This window comes from Salmo salar, chromosome 29 (assembly GCF_965601325.2).
Source record: "Salmo salar chromosome 29, fSalSal1, whole genome shotgun sequence".
Classification (NCBI taxonomy): Eukaryota; Metazoa; Chordata; class Actinopteri; order Salmoniformes; family Salmonidae; genus Salmo; species Salmo salar.
Genome location: NC_138319.1, coordinates 24,062,926 through 24,083,150, shown reverse-complemented (window position 1 = coordinate 24,083,150; position 20,225 = coordinate 24,062,926). Strand labels below are relative to the sequence as shown.

Below are 20,225 nucleotides of genomic sequence, written 5' to 3'. Positions count from 1 at the left end.
GGAGCACATTGTGGTCATGTCCCATAGGGGATGAAGAGGGTAGAGTAAGTAAGTATTGGTTGTTTCAGTTCACACACAAATTACCTCATCAATGACTCACAATGAAAAGGATGAGGCTGCTAATTCATATCATGGTAGCATCTCTATGACATGTTTTCAATAGTAACATAGCCCATTTCATTTGATCAACACAGAAGTAATTCCCTTTATGAATGATGTCCACCTAAATTGTGGCCAGATGGAGAGAAAAAAATCTGAGTTAAAACATCTTCCAAGTAAGAGGCATAGCAGACAATCACTCTGGCATTTCACCATTTTGACAGGCAGACACATTGCCAAGGTAAGTTGACGCTTAAACTTAAATTAATAATCCGCAGATGAATGCGTTGCGTGTCGTCTGCACAAAGTCAGGAAACGGAAATCAGGAAACGTTTTGAGATTGTGTAGAGTTGTGTAGGGTTTGAACAAGCGGCAGTGGAAACGGAGAGGGTTTTTGGACTATCATGCCCTCCCTGTCCCTGCAGAGCCAGGCAAACAAATGGCAACAGCTGGCCAGGTTTAACCCGGGGGGAAATCTGCTGGAGTTGAGCGCCACATGAGGCATAGCTGAGGGCATACCAAGGTCACATTCAATCACCCATTATGTATAATTATTCTCTACAGAAAAACATTGCATTAACAATGTATAAAAGCACTGCCACAAAACACACGACAGCACCACAGCTGTTCTCTTGGAATACTGGTAGCGTGTTCTCTGTGTTCATGTTTTAACTTAACAGAACAGACAGTAGAGCAAACCGCTTGATTGGAAATTGGGTCATTTATAGGTGAAGTTAGTCATAAACGTTTTAGTATTTTCTACTGTAAACATGATTTTGATAAACAATGTAAACCTACATTTGTTGTTGTCATATGTAGTGCTTGTGAATGCTATGCGGAGAGAACATCAACTTAAAGATGGAATCCGCAGTACAGGGAAACAGTGCCACTGTGCCCCACTACGTTAATGTTTTTTGTAGCAGAGCTGAGGAGCGTCGCGCTGCTCGCCCAGCAAAACAAAAGAAGAAATACATTATTGTGCTCTTCTATTGCTCGTGCAATGATGTCTGTGGCGGAGAACTCTGTTTATTGTTTGCAGTAACATCTTAGTTGGTGTAATATTGCAAACTGACATGTCTGTTTCACCATTAAAGATTCCAGCTTTAAGGGTTCCGTTGTTTTTTTCTTCAGTTTGACTGTTGAAACATTACTTGAATTTGTTTCACACTTACCTCACAATTTCAGTTGCATTTTTACAGTTTTCTTTCAAATGTGTGTGTTCCTCTTTCTCACTGTGTTTAAAATGAACGTGTCCACAAACACAACAAGGTGCACTTGTTGCTATATCTGCCCTAAACCCCAGACATCATGAATGAACTGAATAACAAGTCTTTATACTGATAAAGATATACATGTTGTTTCATGTCTGAATGGCAATGAATAAGTCAGGTCAACTAGTGGCTGTGTCTGGAGAGAACTCCAAAGAAAGATATAATCAAAACACTGCATTGAAAAATCAGTGGATTTGGCAGAGAAAGAGAGAGACTGAGGAAATAGCAGAAAGGTAACCCATGTACTATTGTGCATTTTTCGGTTTGCTCCAGAAATGCCATTTTCCTTATACTTCTCATCACATTTAAATTGTGTTAGTGGGGACAGAATTGAATTAGTGTATGTGAGATAAAACAGGTTAACTTCGTATAAAGCTTTATATGCCACAAGATCAAAAGTGGGAGGCAGGTAGCCCAGTGGTTAGAGTGTTGGGCCTCTGATCGAATCCATAAATCGACAAGGTAAAAATCTGTTGTTCTGCCCCTGAACAAGGCAGTTAACCCACTGTTCCAAGGCTGTCATTGTAAATAATAATTTGTTCTTAACTGACTTGCCTAGTTAAATAAAAAAAAAGACTGCCTCAAATCTAAGACTGCTTTTGTTATGGTCTCAATGATTCAGACTATTTGTGTATTTGGTCTCCCTTGATGAGTGATTCTAACTGTTACATGAATTGAATCAAACACAACAGCATTCTAACTCTGAGCAAAGTATTTATTGACATAACAAAATCGTTTTTGTGAGGTGACATAGGGTGACTGCACCAAAACTTTTCACTGAGCCTTGAGTGGATGTTGAATGAATATTGAACTGTTTAACAAAGATTAGGCTCTGTCTCCATCTGCTGGCTATTTGCTGCCAGTCAACAACAATTCTTGGTCATGTTTGCTGGACACGTCCCCATTTATTGTTTGAGTGAAAGATTAACTTAGAGCCAACATGTATACTGTATGATTACTTGTAATAAGCATGTATAAGCAGTATAAACATTTATAACAGCGTTAAGCTTTATATTATATTGTTTTTCGATGCTGTAATTTTTCAAGTCTTACAACATATACAATTGCATTATACAACCACATACAGTTGAAGTCGGAAGTTTACATACACCTTAGCCAAATACATTTAAACTCAATTTTTCACAATTCCTGACATTTAATCCTAGTAAAAATTCCCTGTCTTAGGTCGGTTAGGATCACCACTTTATTTTAAGAATGTGAAATGTCAGAAAAATAGTAGAGAGAATGATTTATTTCAGCTTTTATTTATTTCGTCACATTCCCAGTGGCTCAGAAGTTTACATACACTCAATTAGTATTTGGTAGCATTGCCTTTAAATTGTTTAACTTGGGTCAAACGTTGTGTGGCCTTCCACAAGCTTCCCACAATAAGTTGGGTGAATTTTGGCCCATTCCTCCTGACAGAGCTGGTGTAACAGAGTCAGGTTTGTAGGCCTCCTTGCTCGCACACGCACATTTTCTATAGGATTGAGGTCATGGCTTTGTGATGGCCACTCCAATACCTTGACTTTGTTGTCCTTAAGCCATTTTGCCACAACTTTGGAAGTATGCTTGGGGTCATTGTCCATTTGGAAGACCCATTTGCGACCAAGCTTTAATTTCCTGACTGACTCACTTTTTGCACTAAAGTACATTCATCTCTAGGACACAGAACGCGTCTCCTTCCTGAGCGGTATGACGGCTGCGTGGTCCCATGGTGTTTATACTTGTGTACTATTGTTTATACAGATGAACGTGGTACGTTCAGGCATTTGGAAATTGCTCCCAAGGATGAACCAGACTTGTGGAGGTCTACAATTTATTTTCTGAGGTCTTGGCTGATTTCTTTTGATTTTCACCTGATGTCAAGCAAAGAGGCAGTGAGTTTGAAGGTAGGCCTTGAAATACATCCACAGGTACACCTCCAATTGACTCAAATGATGTCAATTAGCCTATCAGAAGCTTCAAAAGCCATGACACCATTTTATGGAATTTTCCAAGCTGTTTAAAGGCACAGTCAACTTAGTGTATGTAAACTTCTGACCCACTGGAATTGTGATACAGTGAATTATAAGTGAAATAATCTGTCTGTAAACAATTGTTGGAAAAATTACTTGTGTCATGCACAAAGTAGATGTCCTAACCGACTTGCCCAAACTATAGTTTGTTAACAAGAGATTTGTGGAGTGGTTGAAAGACAAGTTTTAATGACTCCAACCTAAGTGTATGTAAACTTCTGACTTCAACTGTATGTACAATGCTACAGGAGTTTCCGTCAGCTGTTCAAGCTTCTTAATTTGAAAATATCCCAGGTCTAGCCAGTGAGCATGGCAAGCTCATCAACATCATCTTCCTCCTATGTGCTTTCCCTCAAGGCATTCTCAAGTCTGATCCAGATCACCTCCTGGTCACGCTTGTCTGTGGGCCACAACAAGTATTTTTTCCGATGCACCATCTTTCATAACCGAATGTAAGGAGAGAGACAGTAGTGTGGGATCTCTTCGAGAAACACCATCAGAAGAACATCACTTCCCTCACACAGAAGTCTGACTGGCCACCTGGAACTCCAGGGCACACCACTCACTGCGAAGAAAGTCACGGGTCACCACGCAGAGTGTGCGTCTGGCATTGTAGATGGCTGTTTCAATGTTCTCTAGCAACTTCCGTGCCCTGACGGAAGTCACGGTGTTGCAAGCACAGTCGGAACGGAGCTGATCCTAATCCTAGTCCTTTCTAGAAGGGCTACCAGCTCACTCACGGCTCATCTCTGGAGCTGTAGCAACCTTTCCCCACTGCCTTATGCCTTCGAAGGCGAGTCCGCAGGAGGCGGAGTAGGTAATGGATGGCAAATTTCTGATTGTGCCAGATTAGGCACATGGTCACAGTCACCAAGTCCTGGAGGAAGGTGGACAAGAAAAGGCTGTGGGTTGAACTGGTCATAAGAGCATGCTTTGTCATCTAATTCCCGCATGTAGTGAGCTGTCCCCATATTGTCACAGTGGCGGTCATAGATATGGGCTATGTGCACAGTAGGATCATTTAAAGCTTTTGAACCAGGCATTTGGGCGGGTACAGTACAGTGGGTTGTCGCTGATATCAAGGAATCGCAACATAGGGAGGTTATCGAACAAAGATTTCTCCAAAACGTGTAAATGGTTGGACTGAATTAGTGAAACCTTCAAGGAATTCCCTGGAGGCAGTAAGTTGTCGGGTAGAGTATCCAGGTCTGTTTTGTAAAAGGTCAGTATTTCCAGTGTTTTAAGTGGATGAAGGACAGTACTCAGATTGGTGTTACTGAAAGTGATGCCGGCCCCAAAATTCTGTCTAAAGTTGACAAGGGGGACAAAGGTATTTGGATGGAAAGTGCTCAAAATTGTGCTTCCTATGGATAAACTTCTTATGCACACTTACTCCTTAAAGAAGCCCGGTCCAAGATGTTCAACTCCATCTCCACAAGGGCCTTGGTAGCGTAACTCCACATACTCTAGGGCAGAGTGTTGTCCTTATCAAAATAAAGGCAGTTGTTATACAACACTGGCTGTTTCAGTTTCACAAGACCTTGTAAGATGGCAGGAGTTAATCTTTTGATATGCTTCCCAGGTCCAGGTAATCAAGATTTTCCAGGTCTTGGAAGGTCCAGCTTCACAAGTCTGCTGAGTTTGCTGAAAGGTTGAATGGGGATGTATCTAATGACACTGTATAGCATGTAAAACTCTTCAAGGATCTGTAGGTCACTGAAAGTATTTTTTATGATCTCAATGATTTCATTTCGATAATGGACAAGCATCTAAGGTTCCTTAGAGGAACCAGCGAGGGTTGAGTTCTCGAATCTTGCTTCTATCTAGACTTACATGCTGACCAGACAGCAGGCGCGTGTGCGATCACCATTGTACGCATGTTGATTTTGTTCCTCCACACCAGACGCGATCAGGACATGCAGGTTGAAATATCAAAACAAACTCTGAACCAATTATATTAATTTGGGGACAGGTCGAAAATCATTAAACATTTATAGCAACTTAGCTAGCTAGCATGCTGTTGCTAGCTAATTTGTCCTGGGATATAAACATTGGGTTGTTATTTTACATGAAATGAACAAGGTCCTCTACTCCGACAATTAATCCACAGACAAAACGGTAAACCAAATTTGTTTCTTGTCAATCTCTCCTCCTTCCTTCAGGCTTCTTTTTCTTCTTTGGACTTGATAAGGCGGTTGGCAAACAAATTTACGGTGCATTACTACAACCGACTGGAGTGTGGACCTCAGTTCACCCTTGTGGGTATATACTCCTAAAAACCAATGAGGAGATGGCACGTGGGTAATTTCTCCTAAAAACCAAAGAGATTTGAGAGGCAGGACTTGCAGCGCTTTTAGTGCCCGGCTACGCAGATGCTCGCGAGCAGTGTGGGTGCAATGATTGAATAACATGTATGTGTACATTTATTTTGCATCGCTTGCACACGCGACATGAGCGCTGTGGTCAGCATGTTAGGAACGTCTAATTTCTGAGGCCAGCAAACGTATCCATTTGAATGTTCAGCTAGTTATCATTAAGTTGTAAAGTTTCAAGACCCTCAAGGCTTTGGAAGGTGGTGTGAGAGATTTCCTTTAAACCACAGTCAACTAGATAAAGTATTTTAATTTTGCTCCCATCCTTCACGAGCTGGGATTCTCCCAAATCCCCAAGATTCACTTTTTCGAAGACTACCATATTTGGTGTGGAGAATTCTAACAGGACAGAGACATTTGGAGGTAATTTGGATCTTCCAAGATTGATCTCTACTCTTGAAATGTTGTCCGTTACATCCAGGAGGCCGCAAATAGTGAAATTAGATCTTTCAAACAAAAAATAATAATGCCACCATTGAAAGAGTTTTCTTTGTCTCCATTGGAATTCCAGCCAGGAATTATGTTTCTATCCCCATAAGGAGTTGTTTGAAAGGTTTATGTAGGCAAGAGCAGGAAAGCCACTGACGTTCAAATGGTCAATTTCGTTGCCCTAAAGACTAAGCCAGGACAAAGAGGTGGTGTTGTACACCCGATTCTGTACACTTTGTAGTTTATTCATAGAAATGTCAGCCGATTCAATGTTAGGAAGGAACTAAAGAATTTCATAGGAAATTTTGTTAATTCGTTTTTTTTTACAAATCGGGAACCCTTAACTGTTTCAGGTTGTGGAATACGTCAACCTTGATCACTGAGTTGTTTCTGGAGATGTTTAGAAAAGTCTGAATGTGTAGTCCTTTGAATTCACCTCCACTTAGAGATGCGAGTTTGTTCTGGTCCAGGGTTAGTACACCCAAATTACGGAACTTGAGAAATGTCTCAGGTGGACTGTTTTGAATTTTGTTCTTGGACAGATTGATCTTGGTGGCATTTTTGGGGATGGTCTGTATAGCATCCGACACATTCACAATGTTCTGACTCCTACACCAGATAGTGGTGGGGTCATTATAGTTTGTCTGACACCCCTTAAATCCATAGCCCCAGCTGAATAAAAGAAAGGATCTTGACATCTTCTCTTCACAGCCAATTTAATCTGAAGTAAAGCAGGGTTTTAAACCGGAAATACAGAAAAGCAACACAAGCTAGTAATCTGAAAAAGAATCACCACAGCTGTGATGGAAACAGGTCGTTTTGGTAAAATATTATAAATGCCGACAGATCATTTGTTCGTTTGACATGGTGGGAAATCTTTGTGTCGGTAAAATTAATTATGCGATAAATGGTGGTGGAAACGCCTTTATGCGCAAATATTGATATAATAACCATCATATCCAAAGTAAACTTGGAGCATGTGATGATCACGTGTGGTCCACCCACTACGACTCGGAAAGTTTATTAGGCTACAGATTATTATTATTATTATTATTATGATGATGAAGATCTTCACAGGGTGGTGAAAGTGCACAGTGATCTTGATGCTACTTTCCAATAAATATGAAGGGTCTTTTTCTGGTGACATGTTGATTGATGCTTGACTGCCATTTGACAAATAAAAATATAATCCCATGTAGACTAGTCTACCCGCACAGCCTACCCCCACTGTATCTGTGAGCTGTTGGCTAGAGTGCACGTGCCAAGACTACAGTAGGCACATATTCTATTTAACGCAAACCGTTTTTTGTGACTAATCTATCAATGGAAACACATTGAACATACTTTTTGTGTGCTACGTAATCGCACACTGACTTTTATATAGACCAGAGAATCTTGTTTCTCATGGTCTGATAGTCTTTTGGTGCATTTTGGCACATGACTCCATATGTGTTATTTGATAGTTTTGATGTCTTCACTATTATTGTACAATGTAGAAAATGATCAAAATAAAGAAAAACCCTTGAATGAGTAGGTGTGTCCAAACTTTTGACTGATACTGTACCACGGCTAAGGGCTGTGTCCAGGCACTCCGTGTTGTGCCGTGCTTAATAACAGCCCTTAGCCATGCTATATTGGCCATATACAACACCCCCTCGGGCTTTATTGCTTAATAATAAACCTTGCTGAAATGTATCCCCTGCATACAATGCTGCCTACAATCATCCCATACTGCACAATAATACATTGAGACGTTGGTGGCAGGTAGCCTAGCGGTTAAGAGCAATGGGCTAGTAACTGAAAGGTCACTGGTTCGAACCACCGAGCAGACTAGGTGAAAAATCTGTCTGTGCCATAATTGCACCGGTAAATCACTCTGGATAAGAGTGTCTGCTAAATGATGTACATTCAATTCTCTGTGGCTTTGTTTAAGCTGTAGCTACTATCTAGAAATAGTCTACCCCCGGGTAGATATATGATATGGATGTCATAACGGAAGTTACCAAGACAATGATTAATCAATCACGTTAAGTACACAAACACACTGTGATTTAACATACTTCTCATAATAGAAGATGATATCTACCACTTGAAATAATACCTTATTGCAATATCTATGTTTGTTTCTCTTCCAAAGGGCATGCTCCAATACATCTATTAAGCCTCACCAAACCTAAAAAATACACACACACACACACACACACACACACACCGACAGACATAATTCAAGTATCTTTAGCATTGCCAGGCTTTAGGGACCTCTGGTGTACTCATATGTGGGCATGCATTTGTTTGACTTACTCCTCTGCTGGTTTTCACTGGATTAGTCATCCTGGCCAGGGCTAACGTGTTTAGGGTTGCCATGACAACAGTCAAACTTTGTCAGAGCAATTCACCCATTGAGTTCCTTTAGCGTCAGCTAGCTGAGCTGACCCTAGAGGCTCTTTTACCACACATCCCGGCAGGAGAGCAGGAAGAAACTGAGGGGAAGGTCTGGTATATTCAACATTTAATTTAGAAATTGTTGGATTATTTATCCTGTGTTCTTTTCCATTTGTGTGGATGCGCATAATGAATGTTATGGAAACACTTGAACTACAGTATCTATAGACAGTGCAGCGCATAGTTTGATTTCATATTATCACTATACCTGGCATGGAGCATTAGACAATTGCACAATATAAGTTATTATAATAATAATTTCCAATGGACAAATGGGTTTATTTGTTAAGATTATGTTGTTCAATACTGCAATAAAGTTATGCGTAGATCATGTAAAGGTGTAAGATAATTTTAGCAATCTGGATCAACTTAAGATCCTACACTTGTAGGACTCCAAGTTGGAGGCCTACATGGTGATATGATTTTAACCATGTCGTCTAATAGTCTAAAACCCAAAAGTGACTATTAACTAACTCCTCTGCGCTTTAAGATGTGTGACACTCAGAATCTCCAGCCAGTTGAAGTAGTGGACCCTGAGGTGGATGAGGGGTCCGGCATCCCCCCAGTGGATAAGGTGGATCCAGGGGAGGAAGTGTCCAATCCTCCCCCAGAGGAAAGCCTTGATGCTGGGGAGACGATGCAGGACAGCCCTGAGGAAGCAAAGAGGGAACCAGAGAACAAGGCCGAGGGAGAGCTAAGCCAGACAACTGCACCCGACCATTCAAATGAGTTAAAACCTCCACTTGTTAGTATACGAAAAGGTACAGTGCAAGTGCAGTGGCTTGCAAAAGTATTCACCCCCCTTGGCATTTTTCCTATTTTGTTGTCTTACAACCTGGTATTAAAATAGATTTTGGGGGGAGGGTTGTATCATTTGATTTACACAACATGCCTACCACTTTGAAGATGCAAAATATTTTTGATTGTGAAACAAACAAGAAATAAGACAAAAAAAACAGAAAACTTGAGCGTGCATAACTATTCACCCCCACAAAGTCAATACCTTGCAGAGCCACCTTTTGCCACAATTACAGCTGCAAGTCTCTAGGGGTATGCCTTTATAAGCTTGGCACATCTAGCTACTGGGATTTTTGCCCATTCTTCAAGGAAAAACTGCTCCAGCTCCTTCAAGTTGGATGGGTTCCTGTGTACAAAATATTTAAGTCATACCACAGATTCTCAATTGGATTGAGGTCTGTGCCTTAACTAGGCCATTCCAAGACATTTAAATGTTTCCCCTTAAACCACTTGAGTGTTGCTTTAGCAGTATGCTTAGCGTTATTGTCCTGCTGGAAGGTAAACCTCCGTCCCAGTCTGAAATCTCTGGAAGACTGAAACAGGTTTCCCTCAAGAATTTCCTTGTATTTAGCGCCATCCATCATTCCTTCAATTCTGACCAGTTTCCCAGTCCCTGCTGATGAAAAACATCCCCACAGCATGATGCTGCCACCACCATGCTTCACTGTGGGTATGGTGTTCTCGGGGTGATGAGAGGTGTTGGGTTTGCACCAGACATAGCGTTTTCCTTGATGGCCAAAAAGCTCAATTTTTGTCTCATCTGGCCAGGGTACCTTCTTCCATATGTTTGGGGTGTCTCCCACATGCCTTTTGTCGAACACCAAACGTGTTTGATTATTTATTTCTTTAAGCAATGGCTTTTTTTCTGGCCACACTTCCGTAAAGCCCAGCTCTGTGGAGAGTATAGCTTAAAGTGGTCCTATGGACAGATACTCCAATCTCTGCTGTGGAGCTTTGCAGCTCCTTCAGGGTTATCCATGGTCTCTTTGTTGCCTCTCTGATTAATGCCCTTCTTGCCTGGTCTGTGAGTTTTGGTGGGCGGCCCTATCTTGGCAGGTTTATTGTGTTGCCATATTCTTTCCATTTTTAAATAATGGATTTAATGTTGCTCCGTGGGATGTTCAACGTTTGGGATATTTTTTTATAACCCAACCCTGATCTGTACTTCTCCACAACTTTGTCCCTGACCTGTTTGGATAGCTCCTTGGTCTTCAAGGTGCCGCATGCTTGATGGTGCCCCTTGCTTAGTGGTGTTGCAGACTCGGGGGCCTTTCAGAACAGATGTATATATCCTGAGATCATGTGACAGATCATGTGACACTTAGATTGCACACAGGTGGACTTTATTTATCTAATTATGTGACTTCTGAAGTTAATTGGTTGCAACAGGTCTTATTTAGGGGCTTCATAGCAAAGGGGGTGAATACATATGCACGCACCACTTTTCCAATTTCTTACATTTTTTGAAACAAGTAATTTTTTTCATTTCACTTCACCAATTTGGACTATTTTGTGTATGTCCATTACATGAAATCCAAATAAAAATACATTTAAATTACAGCTTGTAATGCAACAAAATAGGAAAACTGCCAATGGGGTTGAATACTTTTGCAAGGCACTGTATATGGGTAGAACTATAGACATACAGGAAGTACAAACACAGACAATGCCATACAGTACATATAGATGTGAAGCTTTGATTTTATTGGCCATGAAAATAGACAGTCATGTTTTGCCATATCAACAGACGTGGGTGTGAGTGGACACAGGCGAATAGGAGGTCACAACCCTAAAAGCACCAATCACACGGCATCGGCTGCTCTTCCTTCCTCAACCGCCAGTACAACTGTGAGTATTTACGAAGTCAAGACAGCTGAAAGGGTACAAAGGGCGTTAACCCCTCAGTCATTTTAACTTTTGATGGGCAACAACTGATCAGTTACTCATATCTCACAATATGGGTGAAGTTTCTTAATGTGGAAAACCCTAAACCCTGTCTCCCTAAACGAATGTCACAGTAGCTCCGCCAGGTTGTGTTTTCTTTCACTCTCATTCTGTCTGGATGTGATTAGGTTTCAGGGAAACGGACGATGGTACTCTCCAACGAAGCCAGGAAAGAGATGGCCAAGCAGGCCAGGGCTGCCAAGGATGAGCGTCGGGCCATGCTAGACGCCCGCCACAAGTACCTCATAGCCAAGCTTGTGGACAGTGTGAGCCTGGGGGAGACTGAGGTGGAGGAGGCCTTTATATCGGATGACAAGGTAAGGGGGGGGGGTGGGGGGTTTGGTCAGACATTCACAAAATGCATCCAAACTCCAATAATACTAACTGTCATAAACTCTGCTCTAGTTCAATTTGATAGAGGAATTTTTTGCGCCTAATGGATCAAAGAGGTTGATATTCTTCTATCAAGACATAAAAGTGGTAAACTGATCTTTCTCTTCATTGTCATCATGAAAAAAATGGAGTGAAGAACATCAGTCCTATAATATTACATGATGGTACATTCCCCATCTCCCTTTTTTCAGCCTTCATCAAACCACCCAACCTGGGCAGACACAGTCAGTTCTACCCCCGGGCAGAAAAAGCTCTTTGTCACCACTGGAACTTCAGAGGTAACGTTTTGCTGCAGAACTGATTTAAGTCTGTGTTGGTTCTACTTTTATTTGAAATCCTCATCCGGAACTTCTTCCATTTGATAATTATCTCTGACAAAAGTTTCTAGCCCTAAAAGGGGTGTAACGGTCGTCGTATATACTGGACCAAGGCGCAGCGGGCTGAGTGCTCATTTTATCTTTTATTTAGAACACTTAATTAACAAAACAAGAAAACGTACGAACAAACAGTATTGCAGGCTAACACAGCAGTGCAACAACAACTTCCCACAAATCCCATGACAAAAACACCCCTCTTAAATAAGACCTTCAATTAGAAGCAATGAAGAGCAGCTGCTTCCAATTGAAGGTCAACCCCATCAACTAAACATAGAAATAGAAAGACTAGACTAGAACATAGAAATATACTAACAGAACATTAACCAAAACCCCGGAACACTCTAAACAAACACCCCTCTACATAAACACATATCCCAACAAACCCCGAACCACATAAAACAAACACCCCCTGCCATGTCCTGACCAAACTACAATAACAAATAACCCCTTTACTGGTCAGAACGTGACAGTACCCCCCCCCCCAAAGGTGCAGACCCTGGATGCACCTAAACAAAAAAAAACACAAAAAATAACCCCCCCCCCAAAAAAAATTAGCCCAAACTAAAGGGAGGGAAGGGAGGGTGGCCACCGTCACCGACGGTTGTTGTGCTACACCCCCCCCTCCCCAACCCACCTACTATGGAGGTGGCTCAGGTTCCGGCCTTACTCCCCCACCTAACCTGTCCACCCCCGCTAAATAATTATTGAATGTTACCCTTCCCGAAGTCTCTGTGCTATGGCGCATCGCTGAAGACCTCGGGCTGATGTGCGTTGCTGGAGACCTCAGACTGATGCGCGTCGCTGGAGACCTCGGGCTGTAGGGCGACTCTGGCTGCGCCGATTCTGGACTGTAGGGCGACTCTCGCTGCGCTGGTTCCGGACTGTAAGGCGACTCTCGCTGCGCCGATTCCAGATTGTAGGGCGACTCTCGCTGCACCGACTCCGGACTGTAGGCCGTCTCTCTCGGCTCCGGACTGTGGACCGTCTCTCTCGGCTCCTGACTGTGCGCCATCTGTCTCGGTTCCTGACTGTGGGCCGTCTCTCTCCGCTCCTGACTGTGGGCCGTCTCTCTCGGCTCCTGACTGTGGGCCATCTCTCTCGGCTCCTGACTGTGGGCCGTCTCTCTCGGTTCCTGACTGTGGGCCGTCTCTCTCGGTTCCTGACTGTGGGTCGTCTCTCTCGGTTCCTGACTGTGGGTCGTCTCTCTCGGTTCCTGACTGTGGACCGTCTCTCTCGGCTCCGGACTGTGGGCCGTCTCTCTCGGCTCCGGACTGTGGGCCGTCTCTCTCGGCTCCGGACTGTGGGCCGTCTCTCTACGGGGCACTGTCGCCGGAAGCTCTGGACGGGGCACTGTCGTCGAACACTCTGGACGGGGCACTGTCGTCGAACACTCTGGACGGGGCACTGTCGTCGAACACTCTGGACGGGGCACTGTTGCCGGAAGCTCTGGATGAGGCACTGTTGCCGGAAGCTCTGGACGAGGCACTGTCGTCGGAAGCTCTGGACGAGGCACTGTCGTCGGAAGCTCTGGACGAGGCACTGTTGTCGGAAGCTCTGGACGGGGACTGCGCACTGAAGGCCTGATGCGTGGGGCTGGCTTAGGACGCACCAGACTAGGGACACGCACCACAGGGCTAGTGCGAGGAGCAGGAGCAGGACGAGCTGGACTGGGCTGACGCACTGGAGGCCTGGTGCGTGGTGTTGGCTTTGGACACGCCAGACTGGAGACACGCACCTCAGGGCTAGTGCGAGGAGCGAGAACTGGATACACCGGGCCATGAGTAGGCACTGGAGGTCTGGAGCGTACCTCCTGCACAACCCGTCCTGGCTGGATGGTAATAGCAGCCCTGCATGAGCGGAGTGCTGGCACAGGGAGAACTGGGCTGTGCAGAGGCCTGATGGTTGCCATGCGTAGAGCAGGCGTAGGGTAGCCTGGGCCTAGGAGGCGCACCGGTGGCCAGATGCGCTGCGCAGGCCTCCTCCTTCCAGGCTGGATGTCCACTCTAGCACGGCACTTGCGAGGGGCTGGGATCGCTCGCATCGGACTGTGCGTGCGCATGGGCGAGATCGTGCGCACTTCTGCATACTCCGGCGCTCTCCACTCCATACACTCCCCATAATAAGCACGGGGAGTTGGCTTAGGTCTACTGCCTGCCCTAGCCAAACTACCCGTGTGCCCCCCCAACAAAAATGATTGGGGCTGCCTCTATGGCTTCCTTGCCAGCCGTGTTCCCCTGTAGCGTTCCCGGCCTTCTTTAGCCTCTCTTATCTCCGCTCTCCTGGCTGCCTCCACCTGTTCCCATGGGAGGCGACCCCTTCCGGCCAGGATCTCTTCCCAACTGTAGGATCACTTGCCGTCCAGGGTGTCTTCCCATGTCCAGTCCTCTTGCTGCTCCTTCCCCCTCTGCTTGGTCCGTTTGTGGTGGGAAGTTCTGTAACGGTCGTCGTATATACTGGACCAAGGCGCAGCGGGTTGAGTGCTCATTTTATCTTTTATTTAGAACACTTAATTAACAAAACAAGAAAACGTACAAACGAACAGTATTGCAGGCTAACACAGCAGTGCAACAACAACTTCCCACAAATCCCATGACAAAAACACCCCTCTTAAATAAGACCTTCAATTAGAAGCAATGAAGAGCAGCTGCTTCCAACTGAAGGTCAACCCCATCAACTAAACATAGAAATAGAAAGACTAGACTAGAACCGAGAAATATACTAACAGAACATTAACCAAAACCCCGGAACACTCTAAACAAACACCCCTCTACATAAACACATATCCCAACAAACCCCGAACCACATAAAACAAACACCTCCTGCCACGTCCTGACCAAACTACATTAACAAATAACCCCTTTACTGGTCAGAACGTGACAAGGGGACTTGAATGCCATCATGGCTTTCCAAGACACAGGCTTCATGGCTTTCACATTCTTTCTTTAAAGTATACAGTCCTGCACTCAACACCTTGCAGGCATAGTAATGGGGAAGAACACTCTTCGTGAAATATACCAGAGCCATCCTTCTCCAAACAAGCGTATCAGAATTACCTCATAATTACTAGTTTGGTAATGTTTGTATTATGTTGGTATTGGAGACAGAGCCTCTGCCACTTCTTAAGTGTTGATTTCCATGGTATCAGTAAAAAACAAGACGCTTTCTTTGTTTCTCTCATTCAGTCTCATCACCAGACCATGTGCTGTGTTGGCTCTTATGTTTCAGGCCTTACTTGAAAAGTGTTTGTTTTTCTTGAGAACGACAGACAAGGCCATAACGACTGCCAATGTTTCTCAGGTCAGTAAGCCTAGCGTTTCTGGCCACCACTTTAGTGGCACTGTTTATGGATTGCTTCATTGTTGTGCTATTGCTCGTGTACTGCTTGTTTCTTCCAGGAAGTGAATTTCGGAATGCTAGACTGCACTAATGGGAGCATTTTGTACAGTTTGGAGAAACTGTTCTCACAAATTATGCTGCCTGCACTCAAGTCTCAAGAGGTAATTCCCTATTGAGTATAATGCCCTATCAACATGCATGCTAAGTTGTTCAAAAGTAGACAGAATAATCAAACACAACATAACAGGGCGCTGTAGTGGAGCGGGTCAAGAGTTTCAAGTTCCTTGGTGTCCACATCACCAACAAACTATCATGGTCCAAACACACCAAGTCAGTCATGAAGAGGGCACGACAACACAGTTTCCCCCTCAGGAGACTGAAAAGATTTGGTATGGGTCCCCAGATCCTCAAAAAGTTCTGCAGCTGCACCATCGAGAGCATCTTGACCGGTTGCATCACCACCTGGTATGGCAACTGGGGCCACCTGGTATGGCAACTTTCTGCCATCAAAGACCTATATACTTGGCGGTGTCAGAGGAAGACTCCAAAAATTGTCACAGACTCCAGTCACCCAAGTCATAGACTGTTATCACTGCTACCGCACGGGACAATTTACATTGACCCCCCCACCCACACCCCTTTGTTTTTACACTACTGCTACTCTGTGTTTATCCATGCATAATCACTTTACCCCTACCTACATGTACAAATGACCTCGAATAACCTGTACCCCTGCACATTTACTCGGTACCAGTACCCCCTGTATATAGCCTCGTTATTGTTATGTTATTGTGTTACTTTTTATTTAGTAAATATTTTCTTAACTCTGTTTCTTAAACTGCATTGTTTGTTAAGGGCTTGTATGTTAAGGGCTAGTATGATAAGGTCTACACCTGTTGTATTCAGCGCATGTGACAAATACAATTTGATTTAAACTCTCCTATATCTCCTCTACTTCAACCCCAGTAAATGTTTTGTTCAATCCTCACCAGAATTGGGGCTCCATTAAGGATGGACTTCAGAATGCTCAGATTCAGGACTTCCTGAGTTCAGTGGACAAGTTCATTAGCAACCTCTCCTCTGCCAGACTGAATATGGAGGGAAGGTTCCAACTCCACAGAGTGGACACTGGACAGAGCCTAGGCAGCCTGCTAGGCCCAGCAGACTACACAGTTGCAGGTATAGAAGTTACCTAAGTTATGGTTTTGAAGTTTAGGTTTTTGTGTGTGATTAGCGACTGTCCACTCTGTTGTATGTTGTGGTATTTCTATTCATTCTTACTTATTTGCCTGTCACTGTTATGCCGAGCAATTATTCCCCCTTAGGGATTAATACAGTTGATTTAATTTAATTTAATTGGTAGTCCTGTGCAAAGACCCTCTGAAAAATCTATTTGAGTAGAATAGACGATGTATAGTACAGCACATCCACAGGAGGCTGCTGAGGGGAGGACGGCTCAAAATAATGGCTGGAATGGCACAAACGGAATGGCATCAAACACATGGAAACCATGCGTTTGATGTATTTGATACCGTTCCCCTGATTCCGCTCCAGCCATTACCACAAGCCCGTCCTCCTCAATAAAGATGCCACCAACCTCCTGTGAGTACATCCTACAAGGGCAGATACTGGACATGAACAAGCATCATAGAGAAACGTCAACGTCAGCAGTACTGCTAAACTCATACTGCATATGAGAAAAGAAATGCTCAAAGTCTGTAGCATAGACAGTTTGTCTCTTCCCTCCAGCCAATAACTCCGAGCTGGTGGAGGAGCTGGAGGGAGTTCTTCTTCACTGGGCCCACCAGATCGAACAGGTGCTGACAGAGGGCGAGCAAATGAGGAAGGAGGCCGATGATATAGGGCCCTCTGCTGAACTGGAGCATTGGAAAAGCCGCATGACCACTTTTAACAGGTAACGCTCTTAACTGCTAGGTTTCCTGCCTATTCCAATGAATTGTTCTGTTATGCTGGCCAATATTTTTTTTGAATGCTGCATGTCTTGGTTGGTGTGTTGGTTGAGTGCACACTAGTCTATATTGAATGTGATCTATGTTTTCTCAGCCTAATGGATGAGATCAAACGACCTCATGTGAAGAAGGTTATTGGAGTGCTGCAGGTAGCCAAGTCAAAGACACTAAGGACTTGGAGAGAGCTGGTCAGTTTCACTCTCTCTATTTTCTATATACTGTATATGTAAAGGCCTCTATTTTCTATATACTGTATATGTAAAGGCCTCTATTTTCTATATACTGTATATGTAAAGGCAGGCATTTATTATCAGTTGCATTCAGTCAAATTTATCATGGATATTTTGAATTCAAGTGTTACCTTTCGGACTAATGCTCATATATGCTTATAATATATATGCATATAATGCTTGAACTGCACCGTTGGTTAAGGGCCAGTAAGTAAGCATTTCTCGGCACACGTGACAAATGAAGTTTGATTTGATATCCCGCTACAGAGTACAGTGATTTTTATTGTGCATTTCACACAGTTCAGTGGGGTTGTGTGGAAGTAAAATCAAGCCCTGTAGAAACATAACATAAATCTTATCTGCTGTAGGATGGAAACATCACTGTTGTGGCAAATGAAGCAAAAGACAATGTGAAATACCTCTACACATTGGAGAAGTTCTTTGGCCCACTTGGAAAGTGCACTCCGGTAAGAACGTTGACATCAAACAACATTTTATTGGTTGCATAAACATATTTAGCAGATGTTATTGCAGGTGCAGCGAAGTGCTTGTGTTCCTAGCTCCAACAGTGCAGTAATATCTAACAATACACAACAACACACACAAATCTAAAAGTAAAAGAATGGAATTAATAAATATAGAAATATTAGGACGAGCAATGTCGGAGTCCGGAGTGTGTGTGTGTGTGTGTGTATTATATATATACTGTGTGTGTATTACATTTTAATACATACATATAGACATTATATAGACAGTATGTGATGGGATGTACAGACATTATGGACAGTATGTGATGGGATAAACAGACATTATGGACAGTATGTGATGGGATGGACAGACATTATGGACAGTATGTGATGGGATGTACAGACATTATGGACAGTATGTGATGGGATAAACAGACATTATGGACAGTATGTGATGGGATGCACAGACATTATGGACAGTATGTGATGGGATAAACAGACATTATGGACAGTATGTGATGGGATAAACAGACATTATGGACAGTATGTGATGGGATGCACAGACATTATGGACAGTATGTGATGGGATGCACAGACATTATGGACAGTGTGTGATGGGATAAACAGACATTATGGACAGTATGTGATGGGATGTACAGACATTATGGACAGTATGTGATGGGATGTACAGACATTATGGACAGTATGTGATGGGATGTACAGACATTATGGACAGTATGTGGATAGAATGTGTAGTATATCTGAGGAATAGTATATGTACAGCAATAGTTAAATAGGGTGGCCTTGACTAGAATACAGTATACATGTGAAATAGGTAAAACAGTATGTAAACATTATTAAAGTGACCGGTGTTTCATGTTTATGTACATAGGGCAACAGCCTCTAAGATGCATGGTAGAGTAGCCGGCTAGTGACAGTGACTAAGTTCAGTAGGGCAGGGTACTGTGTGGAGGCTGGCTAGTGATAGCTATTTAACAGTCTAATGGCTTTGAGATAAAATCTGTTTTTCAGTAATATCAGGGTGGGTGGAAATATGCAATAGATTGATGAAAATTCTGCCAAATAATATTCTAAGACTGTATATTCTGAGGGCTTCTAAGGCTAGAAATTCTAATGCTTATGACTTTAGCCATTCGGATTAATGCTTTTGCAAAGTGCAAAATGTCCTCACAGCCTTAGCTCATGTATGTTTATATGCAGATCCTTGGAACTGTGCATGCCACAAACAGACATAAGATATAAGACGACAATATTAAAACACTGCACCTGTATGTGTACGACCAATTAGACAAAACATGTCACTGTTTATTACCTCTTCTAGACAACCATGTTGGAACACATCCCCAGCCTGATGAACAGCATCCGTATGATCCACAGCATCTCCCAGTACTACAACACCTCAGAGAGAATGACCTCTCTCTTTGTCAAGGTCACCAACCAGATGATTACAACCTGCAAGGCCTACCTATGCCAGGATGTGGCCAAGGTCTGGGATCATGACAGGTATTTATCCAGATATAATAATATATGTGATCACTGAAGGAATTGAAGCCACAACCTAGGCATTGCTAGCAGCACAGTCTTAGCAAATGAGCCACACAGCTGGCTTTCATCCGCCCTGGTACAAAATCAATGATGCTCTGCAATTTTTCTGGTCTGCTTAAGTAAACATGTATTATATGTCCTTAGCAGTGTTCCTGCCTGGTTGCTACAGAAACACGAGCGGACATTATTAATGTTTTAAACCTGTATTGTCAGACTTGTTGCATTCTTAACATAAGAAAATGCCCCCCGAAATACTTCCCGAATGCACTGTGTGTGTATGTATATATATATTGGGGTCACTTAGAAATGTCCTTGTTTTTGAAAGAAAAGCACATTTTTGGTCAGAAATACAGCGTAAACATTGTTATTGTTGTAAATGACTATTGTAGCTGGAAACGGCAGATTTTTTAATGGAATATCTACGTAGGCATACATAGGCACATTATCAGCAACCATCAATCCTGTGTTCCAATGGCACGCTGTGTTAGCTAATCCAAGTTTATCATTTTAAAA

General features: G+C 43.2%; 1 protein-coding gene and 1 pseudogene across 1 annotated transcript in view; one reads left to right on the top strand and one right to left on the bottom strand.

The window, feature by feature from the left end:
- Positions 1-3,684: 3,684 nt before the first annotated feature.
- On the bottom strand, positions 3,685-5,157 carry LOC123731528 (toll-like receptor 13; annotated as a pseudogene).
- Positions 5,158-9,121: 3,964 nt separating this feature from the next.
- The window catches only part of dnah5l (dynein, axonemal, heavy chain 5 like), a 76,305-nt gene continuing 65,201 nt past the window's right edge, over positions 9,122-20,225 (top strand). The window contains exons 1-12 of the mRNA XM_082970631.1: positions 9,122-9,392; positions 11,177-11,277; positions 11,502-11,690; positions 11,779-11,843; positions 11,996-12,044; positions 15,369-15,440; positions 15,539-15,640; positions 16,472-16,658; positions 17,229-17,394; positions 17,544-17,637; positions 18,048-18,146; positions 19,489-19,670. Of these exons, the coding sequence (XP_082826757.1) occupies positions 9,122-9,392; positions 11,177-11,277; positions 11,502-11,690; positions 11,779-11,843; positions 11,996-12,044; positions 15,369-15,440; positions 15,539-15,640; positions 16,472-16,658; positions 17,229-17,394; positions 17,544-17,637; positions 18,048-18,146; positions 19,489-19,670 (1,577 nt within the window). The remainder of the gene's footprint in view (positions 9,393-11,176; positions 11,278-11,501; positions 11,691-11,778; positions 11,844-11,995; positions 12,045-15,368; positions 15,441-15,538; positions 15,641-16,471; positions 16,659-17,228; positions 17,395-17,543; positions 17,638-18,047; positions 18,147-19,488; positions 19,671-20,225) is intronic.